This window comes from Natator depressus, chromosome 3, assembly GCF_965152275.1.
Source record: "Natator depressus isolate rNatDep1 chromosome 3, rNatDep2.hap1, whole genome shotgun sequence".
NCBI lineage: Eukaryota > Metazoa > Chordata > Testudines > Cheloniidae > Natator > Natator depressus.
In genome coordinates, this window is record NC_134236.1 from 158239331 (window position 1) to 158258978 (window position 19648).

General features: G+C 46.8%; 1 protein-coding gene across 2 annotated transcripts in view; it reads right to left on the bottom strand.

Moving 5' to 3' along the window:
* Positions 1-1596: 1596 nt before the first annotated feature.
* Positions 1597-19648, bottom strand: part of COQ8A (coenzyme Q8A) — a 75706-nt gene continuing 57654 nt past the window's right edge. For both annotated transcript variants that reach the window (XM_074949165.1, XM_074949166.1), the window contains exons 7-15: positions 17798-17883; positions 16397-16537; positions 12772-12853; positions 10678-10771; positions 9231-9372; positions 6504-6611; positions 5054-5119; positions 3732-3818; positions 1597-3003 (exon numbers count right to left, since the gene is read on the bottom strand). In XM_074949165.1, the coding sequence (XP_074805266.1) occupies positions 2710-3003; positions 3732-3818; positions 5054-5119; positions 6504-6611; positions 9231-9372; positions 10678-10771; positions 12772-12853; positions 16397-16537; positions 17798-17883 (1100 nt within the window). In that variant the 3' untranslated portion in view covers positions 1597-2709. The remainder of the gene's footprint in view (positions 3004-3731; positions 3819-5053; positions 5120-6503; positions 6612-9230; positions 9373-10677; positions 10772-12771; positions 12854-16396; positions 16538-17797; positions 17884-19648) is intronic.

Below are 19648 nucleotides of genomic sequence, written 5' to 3' on the forward strand. Positions count from 1 at the left end.
CTAAGCTAGACATGAGCACCTCCAGCATTACGTGTAGTAATAGACAATGGGTCCCTAATTACAGTCACAAGTACAAGAATCTGATCAAACTCCATTCTGAATGTACCTACCAATATGTTAAAGAAATCACCTATAACAGTTGACTTTTGAGCCAATTCACCACATAACCTGAATGCATTAGCTCTCACTGTATTGCTTGAATGTTGCTTTAAACATTCTCCTCTACAAGGTCACCTGGTCCTAGTTCCTTGTGAGCTTTTTGTACTTCTTAATGCTAATATAAGCCTTTAACATCTAAATATTTCACTTCCTCTGATATTAGAAGAGCCAGTCTCGACTTCCATGAGCTTTAAAGCCTTCAGTAGTTAAAAATTCTCCTTCTCTCCACACACTACCACCTACAATTGACACTTCAGCAAACTACAAGCATAGCCACATATAGTGAATTCAGACAGTTGAGAAGAAAGATTTGGAGATAAGGGGTACAGAAGACTATGGTAGGAATATCTGTTCTGTACATAGGGCTGCTGCCATCAGTGATAAAAGAAAAAGGACTACATGCTACAGAACTAGAGTAAAAGCCAGTCTTCTTGTTTATATCAGTGTGCAGGGGTTAATCACTGTTGGCTTGTGTACAGGAAGATTACTGCACTGGCCAGCAGACAACAGAATCAATAAGATTTACACTTTTCTAGTATGTCCTCTAAACTCACTGGTTTATCAGGTTTTTTTTTTTTTAAATCAAGCAGGCTATAACTTCCATGTGAAGCAATTTCCATATTTTGTCTGTGAGCTTGGAAAAAAGGTTAAATTAGACACAAATAGGAATTAAACTCCTACACACTATTTTTTATAGTCTGCAGGAGAGGTCAACTTTGTACACTTACCAGATTACAGAAGACTGGATAAGTGCAAAACCGAGGGACGGGGCATATTCCATCTTCATGTTTACGAATTCTGCGTTTAGTGCCTGTGAAGTACTAGCAGATAGGCCAAATTCTGTTTAACAGTCAGCCGAGTGTATTGAAAGTCTAAAATACACATCCACCCACTGCCTCTTCCCATCCTGGGCAGACCAGCGAGCTAACAGCTGTTCAGTTTCAGTGTTGACCCTACTCCATTTGATCCTGCTGGAAGTAATTCCCTTTCAGCACCCAATACCATCCAGACACAGCAGAACTGCACCCCTGGCTTTAGTTAAAGCATTAATACAAGGGGAAGTTTTTCCTCCAGGTGTCTGGGAAGGAAGGATGGAATGTGTCCACTCCAAGAGGCTGGTAATAAGGTGACATTCAAATCCATTACCAGGCCATGGAGACTGAAATAGGCACTGACAGAAGTGATTCTTTTGCAAGATGACATTGCCCTTCCAGGAAAGAATGGAAGAAATACTAGAAGAGGTTCTCTGACCCTTCTCCTCCAGGCCCAGTTTCTTCTATTCATACTGTAAAAGAGAGTCTATCTATCTGATTGCATGTTGCCACTTGCTGTTCTTTTACCCTGGTCATGGGAAGCAGAGGAGATGGAATAACTGCAGGCAGAAGCCCTCTGCACAAGCACTTTTTTATTGAAATCAGTAAGTCATACAGATACAAGAATTGTACAAAACCCTAACAAGCTAAGTTTGCTAGTCTGACTCCAATTCTTTAAAACTGTGCATTTGGCTATAAACATGTAGTACACATTTCAGCAAAAGCTTGAAATGCCCATAAGAGGATAAGAGAATCCCAGAGTATGTTTCCCCCTTCCCTCAAACTCTGCATTGGAGGGCACAGACAGGAAGGCAAAGAGACTAGTTTCTTTGCTGGGACTCTAACAAGCCAAGAAGAGTCGGGGCTTTGGCCATCAGGGGAGCTGATACATACCAGCGAGGGAAGATTCCCACTATCTGTGCTTATGCACAGCTCCTTTGCTTATACATTCAACTCAAAATTAAAAAACAACTGACTGACTTTTGAGCAGGCGTTCTCTGTGGATATATTTAAATATAAATGTTGGCAGCCCTTGCATCAGATATTTTAATTCTTTGCTTCCTAGTTTTAGCTTGCAAGCCGAAGACAGAAAGGGAGGCAAGGGAGGCAGAAGGCATAAAATTTCATCCAATGTGTACACATCTTACATTATATCCCTGTCAGTAAAATCCAGGCTTCTCCGACTGCCACCATTCATCTTACAAAACAGGAGTCTGTTGTAGGTTACCAGGTATGTTACTCTATAATTCACAGTATGAAAACCATTCAAATTCCACCTTAGCAAAAAGAAAGGGGTGAGGGGGAGTATTTTTTAAAATGATTTTCAGAGAATTATAAACAGGTTTCAATACAAACTAGTCCTGGTTTTGTTCTAGCTCTCCTCTCAACCCCACCCAACACATTATAAAAACCCAACCACAGTATGCAGCCACCATCAATGTTAAAAATGCACTAGAGATAGCTGGCTGGTGCTTTGAACAGTGTGGAAGAACACAGCAGACTAAGCCCCACCACCTCAGGAGGACACAATTCCTGTAAGCCATGGGAATCTAATGGCAGAGTCTAGGACAGACGCTGTGTTAAAGAAAGACTTTGTCCTTGTGAAACAAACACTGAACTTCCAGCACACAGGCTGCTACATCTCGAGATGAGAATGTGGGGATGTGACAGACTACATTGCTCTTTGCTAGATACAGTATGATTGGGCCTTAAGAACGAGACACTTAGTTCATCTTCACTACTGCTCCTGCTCCTTGGCCCTCTTGCTCCAGTATTTGCTATAGGCCTCCTGGAACATGTTTTTGCAGCAGATTTTGGCCTTCAGTTTGGAGCATATGAGGAAAGAGCCCCCCATCTTCCGGTGGAGAGAGTAGGTCTCCTCTGGCGGAGGGACAAGCCGATGCTTCAGCATGACCGGGATCAAACCATGGATCTTTTCTGTGGTGCTCTGGGTGCCGAAGTCAAATGGCTCCTCAGACGCAAAAGCCTCTCCCAGGATGAGAACAGCTTCTAAGTGGGCATTTTCCATCTCCTGCCCAAAAACAAAGAGGAGTCAATAACACACAAGGATGACTCCAGCGCCAGCTGCTTTTAACATAGAGGAAAAGAGGAAAAAAGACCAGGGGGCTAGCACTCAGCAGTAGGCAAGGGAAAGGTGGTGCCCTGCCTGAGGTAAAGTTCAGTCTCCAGCACAGAGACCCGGAGAAACTCTAGAGTGGTTCACTTACAGCTGTATTAGAGTCTCACAGGAGACCTCTGGCCATTGAGTTACAAGAGCTCAAGAGACTGTGCAACATGGAGGATTCAGCTGGGATAATGGGAGGGAGTCACCAGGAGGAATGCAGAGTTGTGCACTAAGGACACTATTTACAGGTGTATTCATGCCCTGGGGAAAGGGATACAGATTCTTACTCTGCCCTTGGGCATGTGTGTGAGGCTCTTATCAAAGCCCGTGGTGCACAGATATAAAACATGAAAGTGGCTTTGCTGCAGCAAAGGAAGTGAAGGGAGAAGCTTGGATAAAATACATCCTGGCTATATAGCCAGTGCTGTAGTTTTCCTCATTTCTAGCTCGATTTGAAGAGAGGCTGAATTAGCGGTGTCACAGAAATCCTGTATCCTTTCCTTCCCGCTGCCAACCCCAAGAGAGCAGCTTTCATGGATTGTCGCTAGCTTTTCCCTATTACAGGATCCACAGAACATCAGACCCAAGAGCTCTGCAGCCGGCCAGCAATAATAGGGGAGGATTCCATTCCATACCTTGACTTCATAACCAGTAAGGAATTTCATTTCTATCGACTTCCTCAAAACTGTCTCTCTGTCCTGATCTGCAGCCGCCTTTATTACCTGAACAGGAAGAACACCATCAAACAAGGAGACAGGAGTCTTGCATTCAACATGCCTTTATGCTATTAAGCAATTGCAGCAGCATCTGCTATCAAGCAGCCTGATTAGGTTCACGCTCTTCCTTGCCCCTCCCCCAACTGCTTTGCAGATTGCATGGCACCAATCTGGAAGATGACCAGTTTCAGAATTATTTGCATAAACACATCTGCTGCAAAAAAGCCTTTCCTAGCAGGACTGGACTCAGTGGCCCACAAAACAAGTGGCCTGGCTTCCTGTGGAACTCTAGAACCAAAACTTGCTTGGGGCACTAGCAGTTTCAGGAGAGATGGCAAGCCCCAGCTATTTGGACTTATTTTATGAAGTACAGAATTCAGTGCTCTGATAAAGGAATGGACATGTAATTAAAGTGGCTTAGTGATATTAATTGGCTTTGTCACGCAATTTATAAGCAGGCTGAAGTTACAGGAGATGAGCAGAGTATGAAATGCTCCAAGTCCATGCATTTCACCCATATCGCTGAATTCCCAGCAGGCAGAAAGGTACCGTGTCCTTTAAAATAAGCACTACTGCTCAGATCTTCCAGAAAGCAGTATTTCAATTCACTGCAGTAGGGTTTGTGCATGTTGAGGAATCAATTAAAGAGACTGGAACTTCAGGAGAGAAGTCACTGTGGCACCCAAGTCCTTATCACATAACTATTACACAGCAGGACAGCAGCTCAACTGCAGCCACGCTAGTCTGCAGTAGCCAACTGTAGGTTCCCCCATTCCCCAAGCTGGGGAGAGACAAGACTAAGAGTGCAGGGAGCACAAAGTAACAGGGATGGGGAGGTGTTGTTTCCTCCCTGAGACCTGTGGGGCCAAATTCCACTCTCAAGAAAACCCCAGTAGAGTGGAGTTACACAGGGGAAACCCAGGGCAGGACTTGGACCTTTACAGAGCAGCAGCCTCAGCCTCCTTGTTTGTGATGTAAACTTACAACAGGACAACTGGGATATCAGCAGGTTTGTGAGGGAGACAGGTGAATCTAAGAGAAGGGGGCAAAGCTGTGTCATGATCTCCTTCAACTTGCCCCAGGCCAGGTTTCCTCCCAAGAGTAGATTCAGCTGCAAACAGAAGTGCACCTCAGACATGCAAGATCTTGAGACCCGACAGAGCCTTGAGTTAAGCAGGGCTGTGCAAGTAACACACTTCTCCCTAGCGCAACAAGGCAGCGTGTGCAGCTGGAGTCCTCACCTCAATGTAGAGGTCAGTGAAGTCCTCGTCAAACCCACGAGATGCGCCGAAGTCCAGCAGGGCCACCTGGATATGGATAAATGCTTCTGCATTACACTAGAAACCACTGCAAAAGAGCGCAGCCTGGCATGGGAAGCCTATGGCAGTGGTTTCATTTAGCTCAATTGTCACAAGTCACCTGTGGCTGGAGGTCGGTCCAAAGCATCTGAATTTCCACTTAACTCCCTCCTTACTGATTATGACTGGCAACATTAAACCCAGTAACATATTCACAGCATATGGCACATTAGAGAGTCATTCCTAGGCACATACATATGCTCAGACAGCAGAGGAGGCAGCACCTATGATATCTGATGGGTTTGTACCTCCCATACCAATGGGTTCTACTCTGGAGCACATCAGCAGAGAACCTTGCTTCAAGCATTTACAAACGTGGAATTCAGCCAGCCCAACGTTTCCTAGACAGCCCCTAGCACCAATGCCATTTCCAAACCTACCTGACAAGGGCACAGATATATGCAGCAGCCAGACCCCTGGAGCATGAGGAAAGAAATTCTGACCATACAGGATCACCGCACTAGATATCAATATGTTTAGCATAGTACAAATGGCAAGCATTTGACTGAGGTGTCCCTTGCTCAATAATACCTTAACTGTTCTTATGGTAGAGAATACACATGGTTGTGATTTTTCAGAGACAGGTTTTAGTAAAGTCAGAATAGACCCAGAGTCTTAGGAGACTGGTCCTGGGTACGGGGCAGAGTGGGTGGGCAGCCAGAGTAAAAGGAACCCATTCTCCCCCCACCATCAGCTGATGAGGAATGACGAAAGAGGCACATTCCATCAGCATGGCTGGATGGCAGCAATGTTCATTCTCAGCCCTTTGAGGAAGCAAAATGAGACATCCTTTGATATAGCCCATTATGCTTCCCTGTTTGTAATGAAGCTGGAGGACATGTAAAAACTGGTGCCCTACCTATGCAGAGGTCTTCTGAGGGTGCTGGCAAGACAGCTGGTTCTGCTGGCACCTCTGCCTACTGTGACTGGAAGTTTCACTTTTAGGAGACAGTGGTCAATGGAACTGGGGTATGTAAGATCTTACTCCCTCCTCCCACTAGAAAGCCTTAGACTCCAGCATAAGCATATTGCTACTGAGGAGCATGGTACAACATTGCTTCACACAGTGTAACAAAAGGCCAGAGTCCCAGCTCTTTAGAGGTCATTGAAATAAGCCTACTTGTTCCCCCAACAGACTGCAGTGTTGTGAAGACCTCACACCCCTTTTTGAAAGATAACCCACTATGGCACCACAGCCCCTGCGCCTACCTTTGGTCTGAAAGAGAAGGATCTATAAAAGAGGCTCAATAGGAGACTATTTAGCTTTGGGAGCGGGGAGAGTGTCGAACAAAAATTCCTGCTTAGTATAGGACTAGCTGGTTGCTGGGCTTACCTTGTGCAGCTGAGGGTCATAGAAGAAGTTAGACCAGTTCGGATCAGTCTGCATGAACCTGAATTCAAACAGCTCCCGCAGGCACAAAATCAGAATGTTGGAGCAGATCTTTGGAAGCACAATGAGGAAGACAGAAAATGGGTGAGGAAAGCAGCAAGTCACAGCTATCAAAGTCAGACACACCACCCGCCCCAGATTTAAGCACACAGGAACTACATCAGCATACTGGCCAGGGCAGGTGCTGAGGGAGTAACAGTGTGGTACCACTGCCTCTACTGGTGCTGAGATACATCTGACCTATTCTCCCCCAGGCACAGAACACCCACCGACCTCAAGCCACTAGTGGGAGTTCTGTGCAGGAAGCTGCTACAGAACCACATGCCTCATTTAACACTAGCACTTGTCTAGCTGGACTGCTGACAAGAGGATAGAGGCCCCATTACTGCTGACTCCTCATGGCAATTTCTCATCTCCCTCAAGTGCCGATTACTGTTCTTTCAGAGTCAAAGGTAGCATGTGCAAGCATACATGCCCAACACATGACCAGGCCCCTCTTGTCTACTTAGGCCCCTCTTTTTCCTAAAAAAACCTGAAGCTTTTAATAAAGTTATGGAAAACTCAGCATGAGCATTTATCCCCCACCTAGCTGCTCCCAGTCCCAAAGGCTCCACAGGAGACAATGAAAGGAAGTCCTCGTTTTCCGCAGGTGTGGTGATCCCTTGCTAACTGCTGGAGTCAGAGAACCTCGATGCAAAATTCTGCACTAGTGCTAACTGTAAGACACAGACTTTCTGGCTGACTGGAGGTTAGCATCAGCCCCCTACCAGTCCCCATGTAGTGAGATATGCTCCTCTTGCTCAGGACACAGCACACACAATATCTGTACTATGCTTTCCTTGCTGATTAGAAGGAAGTTTGCTAACTGGTAGTTGCAGACAGCAGCCTCCAGAGGGCATGAACATGGGTGGGTGGGGAGAGATCGATCATCACTGCAGGTACGTGAATAGACCGTCCCTTTCAGTTCTGCTGGCCTGCCCAGCTTTTACAGGATTTACGGTCTCTTACAGGAAGTCTCTCCCTGGTGTCCCCAGGGCAGTAAGGGGAGCTCTTCACAATGCAAGGAGATCCAACAGTGCAGAGACTGGGGAGGCCAGTGGAGCAGCAATTATAGTTCATCCTTGTGAAAGAATCCTGTAGAGCTTAGTCAGGATGAAATCTACAAAGTTCTATAGAAATTTAACAGGGCTCTCAAGAAGTTATCCTTAAAAACCTAGGCAAGTAATAGGGAACGAGACTATCAGCGTTATGAACCTTACGTCGAATGCTGCAATATAGAGTTTTCTATACAATTGCTCAAAAAGAACCTACAGAAAGGGTCTCGCTCTCAAATCCTACAGGATTCTTTTATAAAGAGGCAATTGTGTCAGAGCCCGTTTAACAGAGAACCACCCTCTAGTCACAATGGCAGCATCACCACCTGCTTATTCTGAAAATCTTTAACTTGCATCCAGCTATTGTCCAGTGCTGGATAGAAGGCAACAGGTTTTAAACACCCCATCCAAGAGTAATAATGCAACACTGAACACAAGCCGAAACTAGTGCAAGACAGTCATATTTGGGCCAAGAGGACATGGGTTAGAGAGTCACTAAGTCAACCACTTAGACACTGTGCAGAGTAAGGGACAGACCCCACATCATCTCCATTTGTAAGTGGGAAATGCACTGTTGTCAGGTGGGCTATTAAAAAACCTTCACCAAACAGCCACATTATCACGAATGACAAGCTCAACAACCAAACAGCCCAGGCAACTGGATCTGGCACAGCTCCAAGTACAGTGTGTTGCTGGGATCTGTTTATCTATAGGAACATACTCTGTGCACTTCCTCAGTGACCTGCTAACAGCTGATAGCTCACACCAGCCCATAAACAACTCAATCCAAATACCAGGGCAGTTATTTCTGCTAACTGAGCAGCAGCCAGAGCTGCCTGCCCTGCTGTAACTCTCCATCCCTTGCTATATTCAGCACTGATGCCTTCACATCCCTCGCTTCCCCTCCCCTCTGCTTGTTTACTGAAAGGTACTTTTCCAATACCCTTGTGCTACACAAGCCAATCCAGCCAGGGAAGCTATGTTTGACTGCTAATGCAGTGGGAAGAGATGCATTTCTGTGCTCTTGTTCCAAGAGAGCAACTGCAAGCAAAGAGCCCCTCTCAACAAGCAGGGAACCTCTCCCAAGGTCAGGTCCCCCTTGAGAGGTAGAGAAGAGGGGCTGCCTCTCATTAGGGTAGCAATACAGCATGCTGCTTCAACTGTATAGTGATACACAGCACAACAGAAAGTCTAGAAGAGCTGGGGGGCCAGAACATGCCCATAGACGTCGTCTTGGACAATCAAGGCTCTACTGCCATTTACTCCCCCAGCCCAGAGAGAAGGACCGTTCTCTTTGTAATAATGCATAAAGTTTACAGGGCCTAAACTCAATCACAGAACTTGCAAGAATCAATCACCATTACAATCCATACAAGCCCCACCAATTATAATCGAAAGCTGCCTCTCTCAAGAGACCACAGAAAGAGTCATCAGTGTTCCCCTGCCCTAGCAGCTCTCCCTCCACCTTGCACTTTGTAGTGACCAAGTCACTGTCACAAACGAAGGCCCCAAGACAGTGACCAAGCAAACACGGCTCCCTGCACAGCTCCCAGCGACAGTAGTGCTGATGTAATACCTCATTCCGGATTTCCTGGCTCAATCCTTCTGCTTGGTCCAGCGGGAACCCAGACACCAGATCCGTGGTCAAGACATGCTGGCTGCACAGCTCATCCACTACATCAGGGACGTAAAAGAAAGGGTGATCCTTCAACAGCTCCCTGGGGACAGCAAGGAAAGAGTTAGGAGATCCTAAGGAGGCAGTCACTTCTGCAGCATTGCAAATACAAAGTCTCCTTACAAGCAGAGACCAGCTGCCTACAGGTCACCCAAACGCCCTGCACCGGCACCACCTGGGGTCCCCAGCTCCTGCAATGTGGGATAGGGAGAGAGGAATCCCTCACATTCAACAGTAGAAACCACTCCAGCTGGTTCAAGCCACTGATGGCTCTGAAAGGAGACTCCATCTAATCCCAGCCAGGACTGTGGTTACTAGAATTGCTCGGAGCTCCCTGGAAATGGGGGAACCCACCAAATTCTCTTTTCTCTGCCTGATAGAGTTCAGACTGCATGCAGAAGCAAGGCTGGCAGTGAAGGCAATAAGGGTGACACCTGCCGCCACTGGGGATGGAAACATCTCATTACTAGGAACTTGCCCCCCCCCCCCCCACCAACAGGAGAGCACATGTGTAGCGCAGCAGGGTGCCTGGAGAGGGCGCCCCCTGCAGGGGTACCAAGTAGGCACAGGACTGAAAAGAGCAGGGAATGCAGGGGCAATTTAAAAAAGAACCAGATGACACTGTCATGAGGGCACAAGCCTTTAAACCTTAGCTACCCCAAGGAGCCCAGATGGCCCCCTTGGCAAATGCAGTGTACACGGCAGAGCCAGCCAGCAGCTCTTCCCAGGGACAAAGCGGGGGACCAAGGGAAAGAGGAGCTTGTCTCCCATCTCTCCTCCACATAAAACAGTGAGTGCACTCCACAGAAGGGCAGGTGGAGACAAGGGAAGCAGAGCTGTGCTCTTAGCATCAAACACCTGAATGCGCACTGGGCTGAGAAGTCTGAAGGGAGGCATTTACTGTGTCAAAGAATACGAGCGCATTTCTACCACCAGGCCAGGAGTGCCCAGCAGGCAAAAGAGCAATTCAGTCCTGCCTCAGCAGCTGGCAGGACCCGTCCCCAGGTGGCCAACAGGCAGTTTCATCAATTGTGCCCTGGATCAGAGAGAGCATCAGCTGCTGCCTTGCTCCTAGCTGGGCACCACTGGGTGTCCAACCAACAAAACCAGCTCCAAAAGCAGGGAGCTACATTGGGGATGACTGGGAGCATTTTACACTCCTGCAGTCTTAAAGAACTACCCTTTCCCCCTATGCCCACCCATCTCCTGCCCCCATGGCACACCCAAGAACTTCTGGGAGTCAAGGCCACTGCAGAAGCCCTAGCACCAGGAGTTAAATAATGAGGCCCCTCCTCCCAACATCATGCACCGGGGGGAGAAGCGTCGGAGGGCACCATTGTGAACGCACTTGAATTTCTTAGCACAGGCAGCTTCTCTCTTGTAATCACACTCCATGGCCAATTCTCTATTCAGAACTTCAATCATGTGCTCATGAAACAGACCTAGAAACAGAATTGCAGAAGGAAGATGATCTTTAGGCACTATCAGGCATAGGAAATGCTTAGTGGTTCAGTAAGGAGCAAGCCACTGGCTGAGAAAAGAACTTGCAAGGCAAAACAGCTTGGAGCCAAGGCAACGCAGCCTCCCCAAGCGGCTCACATTTCGGATTCCATGATTAATCAGTGACCAAGTTTTCATTCTCATTCCTCAGTCTCTGATCAGAAAAAGCAACTTATGTTCACCAGGCCAGCGAGGGCTGGGATTGTATTGTGGCCACGTATGCAGGACCCTGTTCCCCAGGTGCCAGACAGGATAATTCCTCTCACTCAGCAGCAACCCTTTCAAATACACTTAGTAGCAGCAACAGCAGCAGCATGTACAGAAATCTCACCCAGCTCTCCACCTACTGCAACAGTGGGGGGGAATGCATATGCCCTTGTCAGGGATCACACATTTGTATTTCAGGTTCAGGAGAAGGGTCTGGCCATGGTCATTTTCATCCCTGCCATCTTCACCTCCATAGCTGGAGAGAGCAGGAAATGAGCTCAGAGTTGTAGGACATGAAGGAGAATGGATTTTGCTGAACCCTGGGATTTGTGATGGCAAATAATAGGCATTAAAGAGACACTCCATAAGCCAATGTCTACGCTGCACGCACACAGGCCCAGGAAGTCACCAGAAGCAAGTTCCCCCAGACACTGCTCAAGCCAGGCAAGAGTCCCAGCAGGTCCCCCCTGCACAAACAGGCAGAGAAAGGGGTGGCCTTGTACACTCCCTATTAAGCATACATCCCTCCCCTGGCACAGGCACCCCCGCCCGGGACGGTTTCTACATGGGGCTCCCCAGCCAAATAGGTATTTGATTATTAAAGCATTTAATGGCAAACACACACCCATCAGGCACAGACTCCACACCAGGAAAGCTGGGCAGAGGGAGAGTTCCCTGTGCTGATGCTAGTGAAATGACTCATGCCTGTTGCACATGGGCATGCAGTGCTCTCTTCTGGAGCATGCAGCATTTCCAAATGGAGTCCTCCTCCCAGGTGCTGTTGCTGCCTAGTCTAGATTGGCAGTTTCTCTGGAGAATGAAAAATCTGCGTCCAGAGACTAACAGTACCACGTGCCATGGCCTTTCCCCACCCAGAAAGAGCTCGATGGGATGTTCTCTTTTACATAATCTGCCTCTTTGGCTAAGGCTCTGATTGTGGGAGCGCTAGGTTTCCGAAGGGCTCCACAGGGCCTGTTTTTGGCGTAAGGGACCTAGGAAGGGCACCCCTTTAAATGAAGAGTTTGTTCTCACCCACAATCGGTTTAGGATGCTGGAAGAAAATGACCTGTGAAGGTCAGCTCAGTCTTTTTTGGGGGGTAACTATCCTAGAAGTCTGCTCAGACCTTAGTTTTTACCATGCCACAGACTCGACCACGTCCACCTCCTGGACTTGACCACATTTTTCAATCCAACCCAACCCAACCCCTGTGAAACCAAGTCACTGTCACTGCTGCCGCCTCCAGTTTGTGAGGTCAGAGCAACAGCAAATACACACTCCGCTCCTGACATGCACCGCCTTCTGCTGCACTGCATTTGCACTGCGACACCTCCCCACGGACAGGAAGAGGAGAACCAACCCAAGCCCAAAAGCCCCTGGTTCTTTTCCCACCTGACCCAGACTAGGCATTTGTAGCCGAGTTTGGGTCAGGCTGCAGGGCTCTAAACCGTATGCCTGCATGACTAAGATCTTGGCTGTGCCAACCACAGTGAGAAGACAGGTCTGGAGTGGCCCAAGCTCTTGATGTTTCTGATGGTGCAGCACTGAATAGGTGGTGGGGAGAGGCGATGCAAAGAGGCCCAGCACAGATGCTGATTGTTAAGGCGGTGACTATGTAACCAAGGAGAAGTACTAGTAGGTGTCTGAACCATCTCTCCTCCTCCCAACCTTGCCTCACAGGACCCTGAGGGATGTCTCTCCCCTGGAAAGCTTCAGCCAGTGTGCCAGTTACTTTACCTTCTGGAAGAATGTTGCTCATGCTCAGGACAGTCATCAGATTGCTAACATCGCTATTGATGCTCTGGGCTACACCAGGGTACTGCAGGAGAAGAAAGGCAAGGACAGCAATGAAGTCAGACCATTCCAGGATTAGTGCATCTTTAGGCTACTGCAGGACTCTCTACCATAACCAGAATATCACTTACAATAGCCACCAATACCTCCCACCTCAAAAATACACCCAAGCAGAGCTTCCTATAACAAAAAGAAAAGGAGTACTTGTGGCACCTTAGAGACTAACCAATTTATTTGAGCATAAGCTTTCGTGAGCTACAGCTCACTTCATCGGATGCATACTGTGGAAAATACAGAAGATGTTTATAAAAACAAACATCTTCTGTATTTTCCACAGTATGCATCCGATGAAGTGAGCTGTAGCTCACGAAAGCTTATGCTCAAATAAATTGGTTAGTCTCTAAGGTGCCACAAGTACTCCTTTTCTTTTTGCGAATACAGACTAACACAGCTGTTACTCTGAAACCTTCCTATAACACCAGAAGAGAGAAGACTAATGACTAAGAAGTCCACTACGGACCTCACTATGTAAATCTATTACCTGGAAGGTACTCAGACACATGACAATGGGCAACAGAACAAACACCTTAGAGAGATGTTAGATTCTACCCTAATCTCCCTGCAAGTAAAATGACCAGCTAGGATTTACTGAAGTCCATTATTTATCCACAGAACAGAAGTGCATGGAGAGCAGCAGGGTAAGCGTAATATGCCGTGTGCTGACGTGCCCCAACCCTGAACTGGCGGAGGCTGGATCAGTTTCCTCACCTGTTCAACATTTCACTTCTCTACACAGGACTGTCAAGAAGGGAGCCAATTCTACACTGTTTTTTGTGATCTGAACACCTGTCAACTGGGAGTTGAAATGATACCATGATAACCTTCCATCACTATTAACTTGGCCTGAATTCAAACAAATGTCCTAGAAATGAAAGACTCTAGGTCACATCACCAATCCTCTAAGCCAGCCAGTATCCACAAAATATCCCCTGCTTACAAAAGGAGCCCACAAACACAACGACCAACCCAGGTGGAGACAGATCACAGACGGAAACATCAAGACTTGCACACATGGCTTAAGATCTGTATCAAGAGGACATTTAATTCATCTAGATCAGTGGTTTTCAAACTTTTTTTCTGGTGACCTAGTTGAAGAAAACTGTTGATGCCCGCGACCCAATGGAGCTGGGGATGAGGGGTTGGGGTGGGGGGGGCTCAGGGCTGGGACAGAGTGTTGCGGTGCGGCAGGTTGAGGGCTCTGGCTGGGGCTGGGGAGTGTGGGAGGGGCTCAGGCAGAGGGTTGGGGTGCAGGGGTGAGGGCTGCGGGGTAGGGCTGGGAATGAGGGGTTTGGGTGTGGGAGGGGGCTCTGGGCTGGGGCAAGGGATGAGGGGTTTGGAGTGCAGGAGGGGGCTCCGGCTTTGGGGGGCGGCTCAGGGCTGGGGCAGGGAATTGGGGACGGGTTTACCTCTGTCGGCTCCTGGTCAGCGGCGCAGCCGGGGTGCAGAGGCAGGCTTCCTGCCTGTCCTGGCACTGCAGACTGTGCTGCCCCCAGGAAGCTGCCAGCAGCAGGACCACCTCCTAGGCGGAGGCATGCAAGCAGTTCCACATGGCTCTCGCCCGCAGGCACCACGCCCCCAGCTCCCATTGGCCGGGAACAGGCTAATGGGAGAGCAGAGCCAGTGCTCAGGGCAGGGGGCAGTGTGCAGAGCCTCGTGGCCCCACTGCCTAGGAGCCGGACCTGCTGCTGGCCACTTCCATGATGCAGCTCGGTGTCAGAACAGGTAGGAACTACTAGTTTTTACTGGCCAACTGCCAGGCAACCCAGTGCCTTGCATTCCGCGACCCAGTACTAGGTCGCGGTTCGAAGTTTGTAATCTAGATCAGTGGTTTTCAAACATATGACAGTGAAAGCCAGCGCTTCCAACAGAATTTATTTATATTAGAAGCACCAAATTGGTGTCAACATTGAAACCAGTTTGAACACACACACAGAGTTTGTGTTGCCCCTGTTTACTGTTTTAATTACAGTTTTATTGTGCATAGGTAAACAATGTTGTGTATTGTTCTGACAGACACTGTTCATATGCATGAGAGCTGCGACGTGGCTGAGCGTCTGCCATTTCAAATCTGACTGACAACCAGGCTGCCACAAGTCAAAGATTTTTAAAACAGCCACTGGGCACTAGTCAGGACGACTGTTTTCATGAGATAAGTCACTTACAGGTGGATTCTGATCTATTAGTCAACTGTCATTTATGCTATTAGGAATATACAAACTATCATTCCAGATCAGACCCACGGTCCACTAATCCAGTATTGTCGTCTGACAACAGCCAGATCCACATTCCTCAGAGGAAGTATAAAACAACAGACTGAAGTGAGCTAGTCTGTCCCCTATGAAGATCTCATCCTAATCCCTGATAGCTAGAGACTGGTTTAAGACGTGAAACCTGTCCTTCCAATACTCTGTGCTTTACTCCTGGGGGAATTCTGCACCAAAAAATTAAAATTCTACAAAATTCTGCATATTTTATTAGTCAAAATAACAATCATGCCACTTTCAATTATTTTGGTATTTTATTTAAACTACAATACAATGGATGGAGAATGGGGAGCATTTGAGAAAGTCCCCAACCCCGCTTCATCTAATAGTAATGTAGCTAGTATTGACCCTTTATTTCTAGTTATTAGTCAACAAATATACACAGCCATATGCTCAGTATGACAGAAGAGGCAACTGAAGAGCAAGTGACGGCTGGGGAATCAAACTCAATTTATGTTGGCTACTGATCATCTTCAGAAAGGTCAGTAGTAAACAGTTCCTGGAACCACATTTTGATAGGAAAATTTTTCAGTCCAAATATTTAGACCAGTTCTAATCACTAAAAGCACCATAAGTATTTATATGGCCATATTGTCATTTACAATAATGCTTCTTTACACCACTCTAGCAATGTAAAGGAGCCTTAAAACCTTTATACTTGTTTTATGCTCCTGCGGAAATTCACTAAGAATGGGAACAACTAAGCAGGCAGGCTACTACATTATGCTCTGCCTGAGGGGACAGAGTCCCTCCACACCAGGCACACTGCAATAACAAGCCAGAGGGACAGTCTCATATTCACTTGCTTGCACACCTGCCCAGCACTACTCCTCCCCGCAGTGACCGACATCTCTCCATGCATATGTGCACAGTTAACCCTCCCACCCCACATCCCTCCCCCACACACACTGATTTATATCTCCGCTGGCTGCTTTGGGCTGCCAGGGAGAAGCAAGCAACTGCTCTTGCAGCTTCCCTTTGCTTCCCCTCAGGAGACATTTTTTCTGTGGGGAAGCAAAGAAATATGTGGACAACAGAATTTCTGCACCCACGCAGTGGTGCAAAAGTGCTTGCACCTAATTAACACAGCCCTGGGCATGCGTGTTATTCATAACACTTCAAACCCCTCTTTGTATAGTAAATGTGATACGTCTATGTAGAGGGGAATGGAGCTGGAGGGGATTTAGGGCCCAAACAGGAGTTCATGGTGCCCATCTTAGAACTAAGAGAAATTGCAAACCCACCTGGATCTTCATGGCAACTTCTTTACCATTCTTCAAGCGTGCCAGGTGAACCTGGCCAATGGAAGCGGCAGCAAAGGGACGTTCTTCAAAGAACTCCAGCTTATCCCTCCAGTTGGGACCGAGGTCGTCGTTCAAAGTTTTCTAGAGACACAGAAAAAAAAAACAGGATAAAGGAAAGCTAGGATATGAGCCAAAATTTTACTTCCCTCTGATGAAACCACCCGGTTCCTCTGAGATGCCTGGCAAGGTTCGGAGAGCCTCAGAGTCTGAAAGCCCCCATGCTTTCTAGATCATCTTCCCTTTGTAGCAAATCTAGTCAGACATAACACAGCCTCCAAATAAATGCAGGCTCAAGCCAAACAGCCACAGTCCTGCTCAAGCTAGAGACATGCAAGTAGAGGGCCAAGATCTTAAAACAAAAAACACACAGCTACAGAAGGAGTTGATCATCAGGGTATCAATGCCTTTTATCTTGTTGTTTTTCACCATCTTCCAGAAAAAGAGGGGGAGGTGGGGAAGAGGGCAAGGGGATATTCCCTTTATCATTATACATCCTTTTCTGCCATGCTGCCAGTCTGAACAAGAGCAACCCAGGCTCAGGCAGAACCACTCTAGGGAGGTGCAGGATATAGAACGGTACTTGTAATCTACTCTTAATAGCATTTTGATACACGGTCAACCCGTTATTTCACATTCCACTCCAAACACGTGTGGAAACTTACTTGGGTCAGAGTCTTATGGGGAACAAACAATTTTCATGGGTTAATCTGCCTCAGTCCCCTTTACTGATCTTTGTAGTTTAAAAAAAAAAATCAAGGATGGCAAAAAACTAATTTGCTTCATTTTGACCTTGCTTGAAAGTGGGTGAAATTTCACCTTGAAAAGTTACTAGCTAAAATCTTCATTTTGCCATATTGACCTTCTCAACTTTCATCCACTGACTTTCCATGGGGCTGAGGCGCCTAAGTGTCCAAGTCACTTTTGAAAATAGGACTTAGGTGCTTTTGGCAATTTAACCCACTCCTGCTTAGGAGAGGCTGGGAAAAAAAGCAGAGGAAAAAAAAGCATAACAAACAGAAAATGTGATGTACATAAACAGCCCCAGTTATGCCAGCTTAGCTTTGGGGGTGGTGGGTCCCAGCACTAATACAGAGAATACTCAGCACAGTACTGAATTTCCTGTGGATGGTTTAAGTTACTGGAAGAGAAAAGCTCACTTAATCAAGTTTTGTATAACCTTTCAGCTCCACTAGCTGCACCCATGTCTTATAAAAGTCAAAATATTTACTGAAAGAGTACTCTAAAAATATCAGTCCCTGCCTTCACCTGGGGCAAGTCACAGGGTGTGTTTATTCCACTCCTATACCCTCGCCCCGTTAAGTAGGACAGAATATTCCTCACCATCATTTGCTTTATTGGCATGAAGTCTGCACTCTGACGTACACGCTCAAAAATCCTCTGGAGATGAGGGTTGATGAAGGCGTTATCTGCCAGGAGGAAAGTTCAGGCTGGTTAGAAAGAGCGAACTACACTCACAGAAACACACTTATAAACATGCTTCTAATGACTAATGTGTATACGTCTCTGTAGCCCAAAGCTCTCTCGTCAATTACCACTCTTCGGGGTACTGCCAAGTACAAAAGCCAAATCCAAGATTACACTGTCAGTATTATGATTAGAAATTCTTCCCAACACTGAAAAAAATGCCATTCTAGACTCTCCCACGCTGAGCATTACATTTGGGAAGTTAGGTAACCAGTAAAAAAAAAAAAAAAAAAACCAACAACACCTGCACAAATCCTGTGACAAGAGAAGTGGCAGGAGCAAAGGGTGGTTGGGGACAGAACAGCTGGGACAACACAGCTTGCATTTTGTCCCCATCTCTCCAGACCAGAACAAAGTGACCAGGACTGTGCTGCAGCATTGCAGAAACAGATCAGTACTGTACTTTTCCACACCTCCCACCCCCATCACAGTCACAAACTGAAGCATAAAAACTTGTAAGAATAAAATCTCTTGGCACACACTATATTCTACTATTGGTTTTCCAATGTTTGTCTGCTTTGTTCACTAAGATGCTGATGAATCAGCAGCATGTTCCATGGCAATCCTGCTGCTACAGGAATGCGGGAAGGAATTATTTGTGGTGCTGCACCTCACTAAGAATTGTGGTAGTTCGGGACAAATCCAAAACAATGAAATGGCATTTAACACAACACACAATGTACTGCACAGGTCCATCCGCCACATGTCCAAAATTAGCACAGCATGTGTTTCCAGATACAGTCACTACACCATAAAGTGTTCAATCGTAATACTGGCTGCTTGGGACTTCTCTAAGGCTTGTGTGATACTAAAGCTTAATACCCAGTCTCAGCCCAAGCACCAAATTTTGGCTGAAAAAAATGAGATTCCATCTCTGTCACTTAAGAGTGCACTCTCTTGGGGGAAGAAAGGTACTTCAAAAAGACAAGACACTGGCACACTTTATCAGATGCTGTACCAAATAATCCTGGCATCTCCTGAGATGTCCATGCAGTAAGAGGACAGTGGTTCTTCATACAACTGACACTGTTCCCAGCAGTTGTATGCCTGAAGAGAGCTGGACATGCAACAGGTACTTCTAGTTCATTAGTGTTACAATCATTACTTATGTCCAAGAAATGCACAATTTTTTTTGTACATTTACACATAAATAGGTTGTAGTTGAGGTTGCTTGATAGCCACTGTCTTGTGGTAGCAGCATGGTGCTGTCAACCATGCAACAAAGATGTCAGCTCAGATACGACTGCAGAGTAATACAGTGCCAGCAGTGAAGTCAGCAATACTGCAGGAAAAAGGACCATGTTACAACGTTAACAAACGTGCTGCTGAACAAGGCTAAGCCACTAAGTGGTCAACTGATGAGACTGTCCAGAAGCTAAACAAAGCCATTGTAAAGTCCAGCAATACAGGCTGGGAGACAAATTCACCCCTGGCATAAGCAGCTGCAATCTCACTGACTTCAATGCACGCACTTGTGGTCAATGTGGTCCCAAGTGCTTATTAACACATGTGCACACACACCTGAATCTTCAGAGGAGCTACTAACAGTTCCTGCTAACTCAGCCAACTTCTAAAACCAGGGCCAGGGGATTTAAACAAGTGTGGTATACCAGGACATACATGCAAGTTATTCTCCTGGGGATACCTAATGCTTTCCTGGAAAAAAAACAAACAAAATCAAGGAAAAAAGGCAGAGTAGATCTGCTT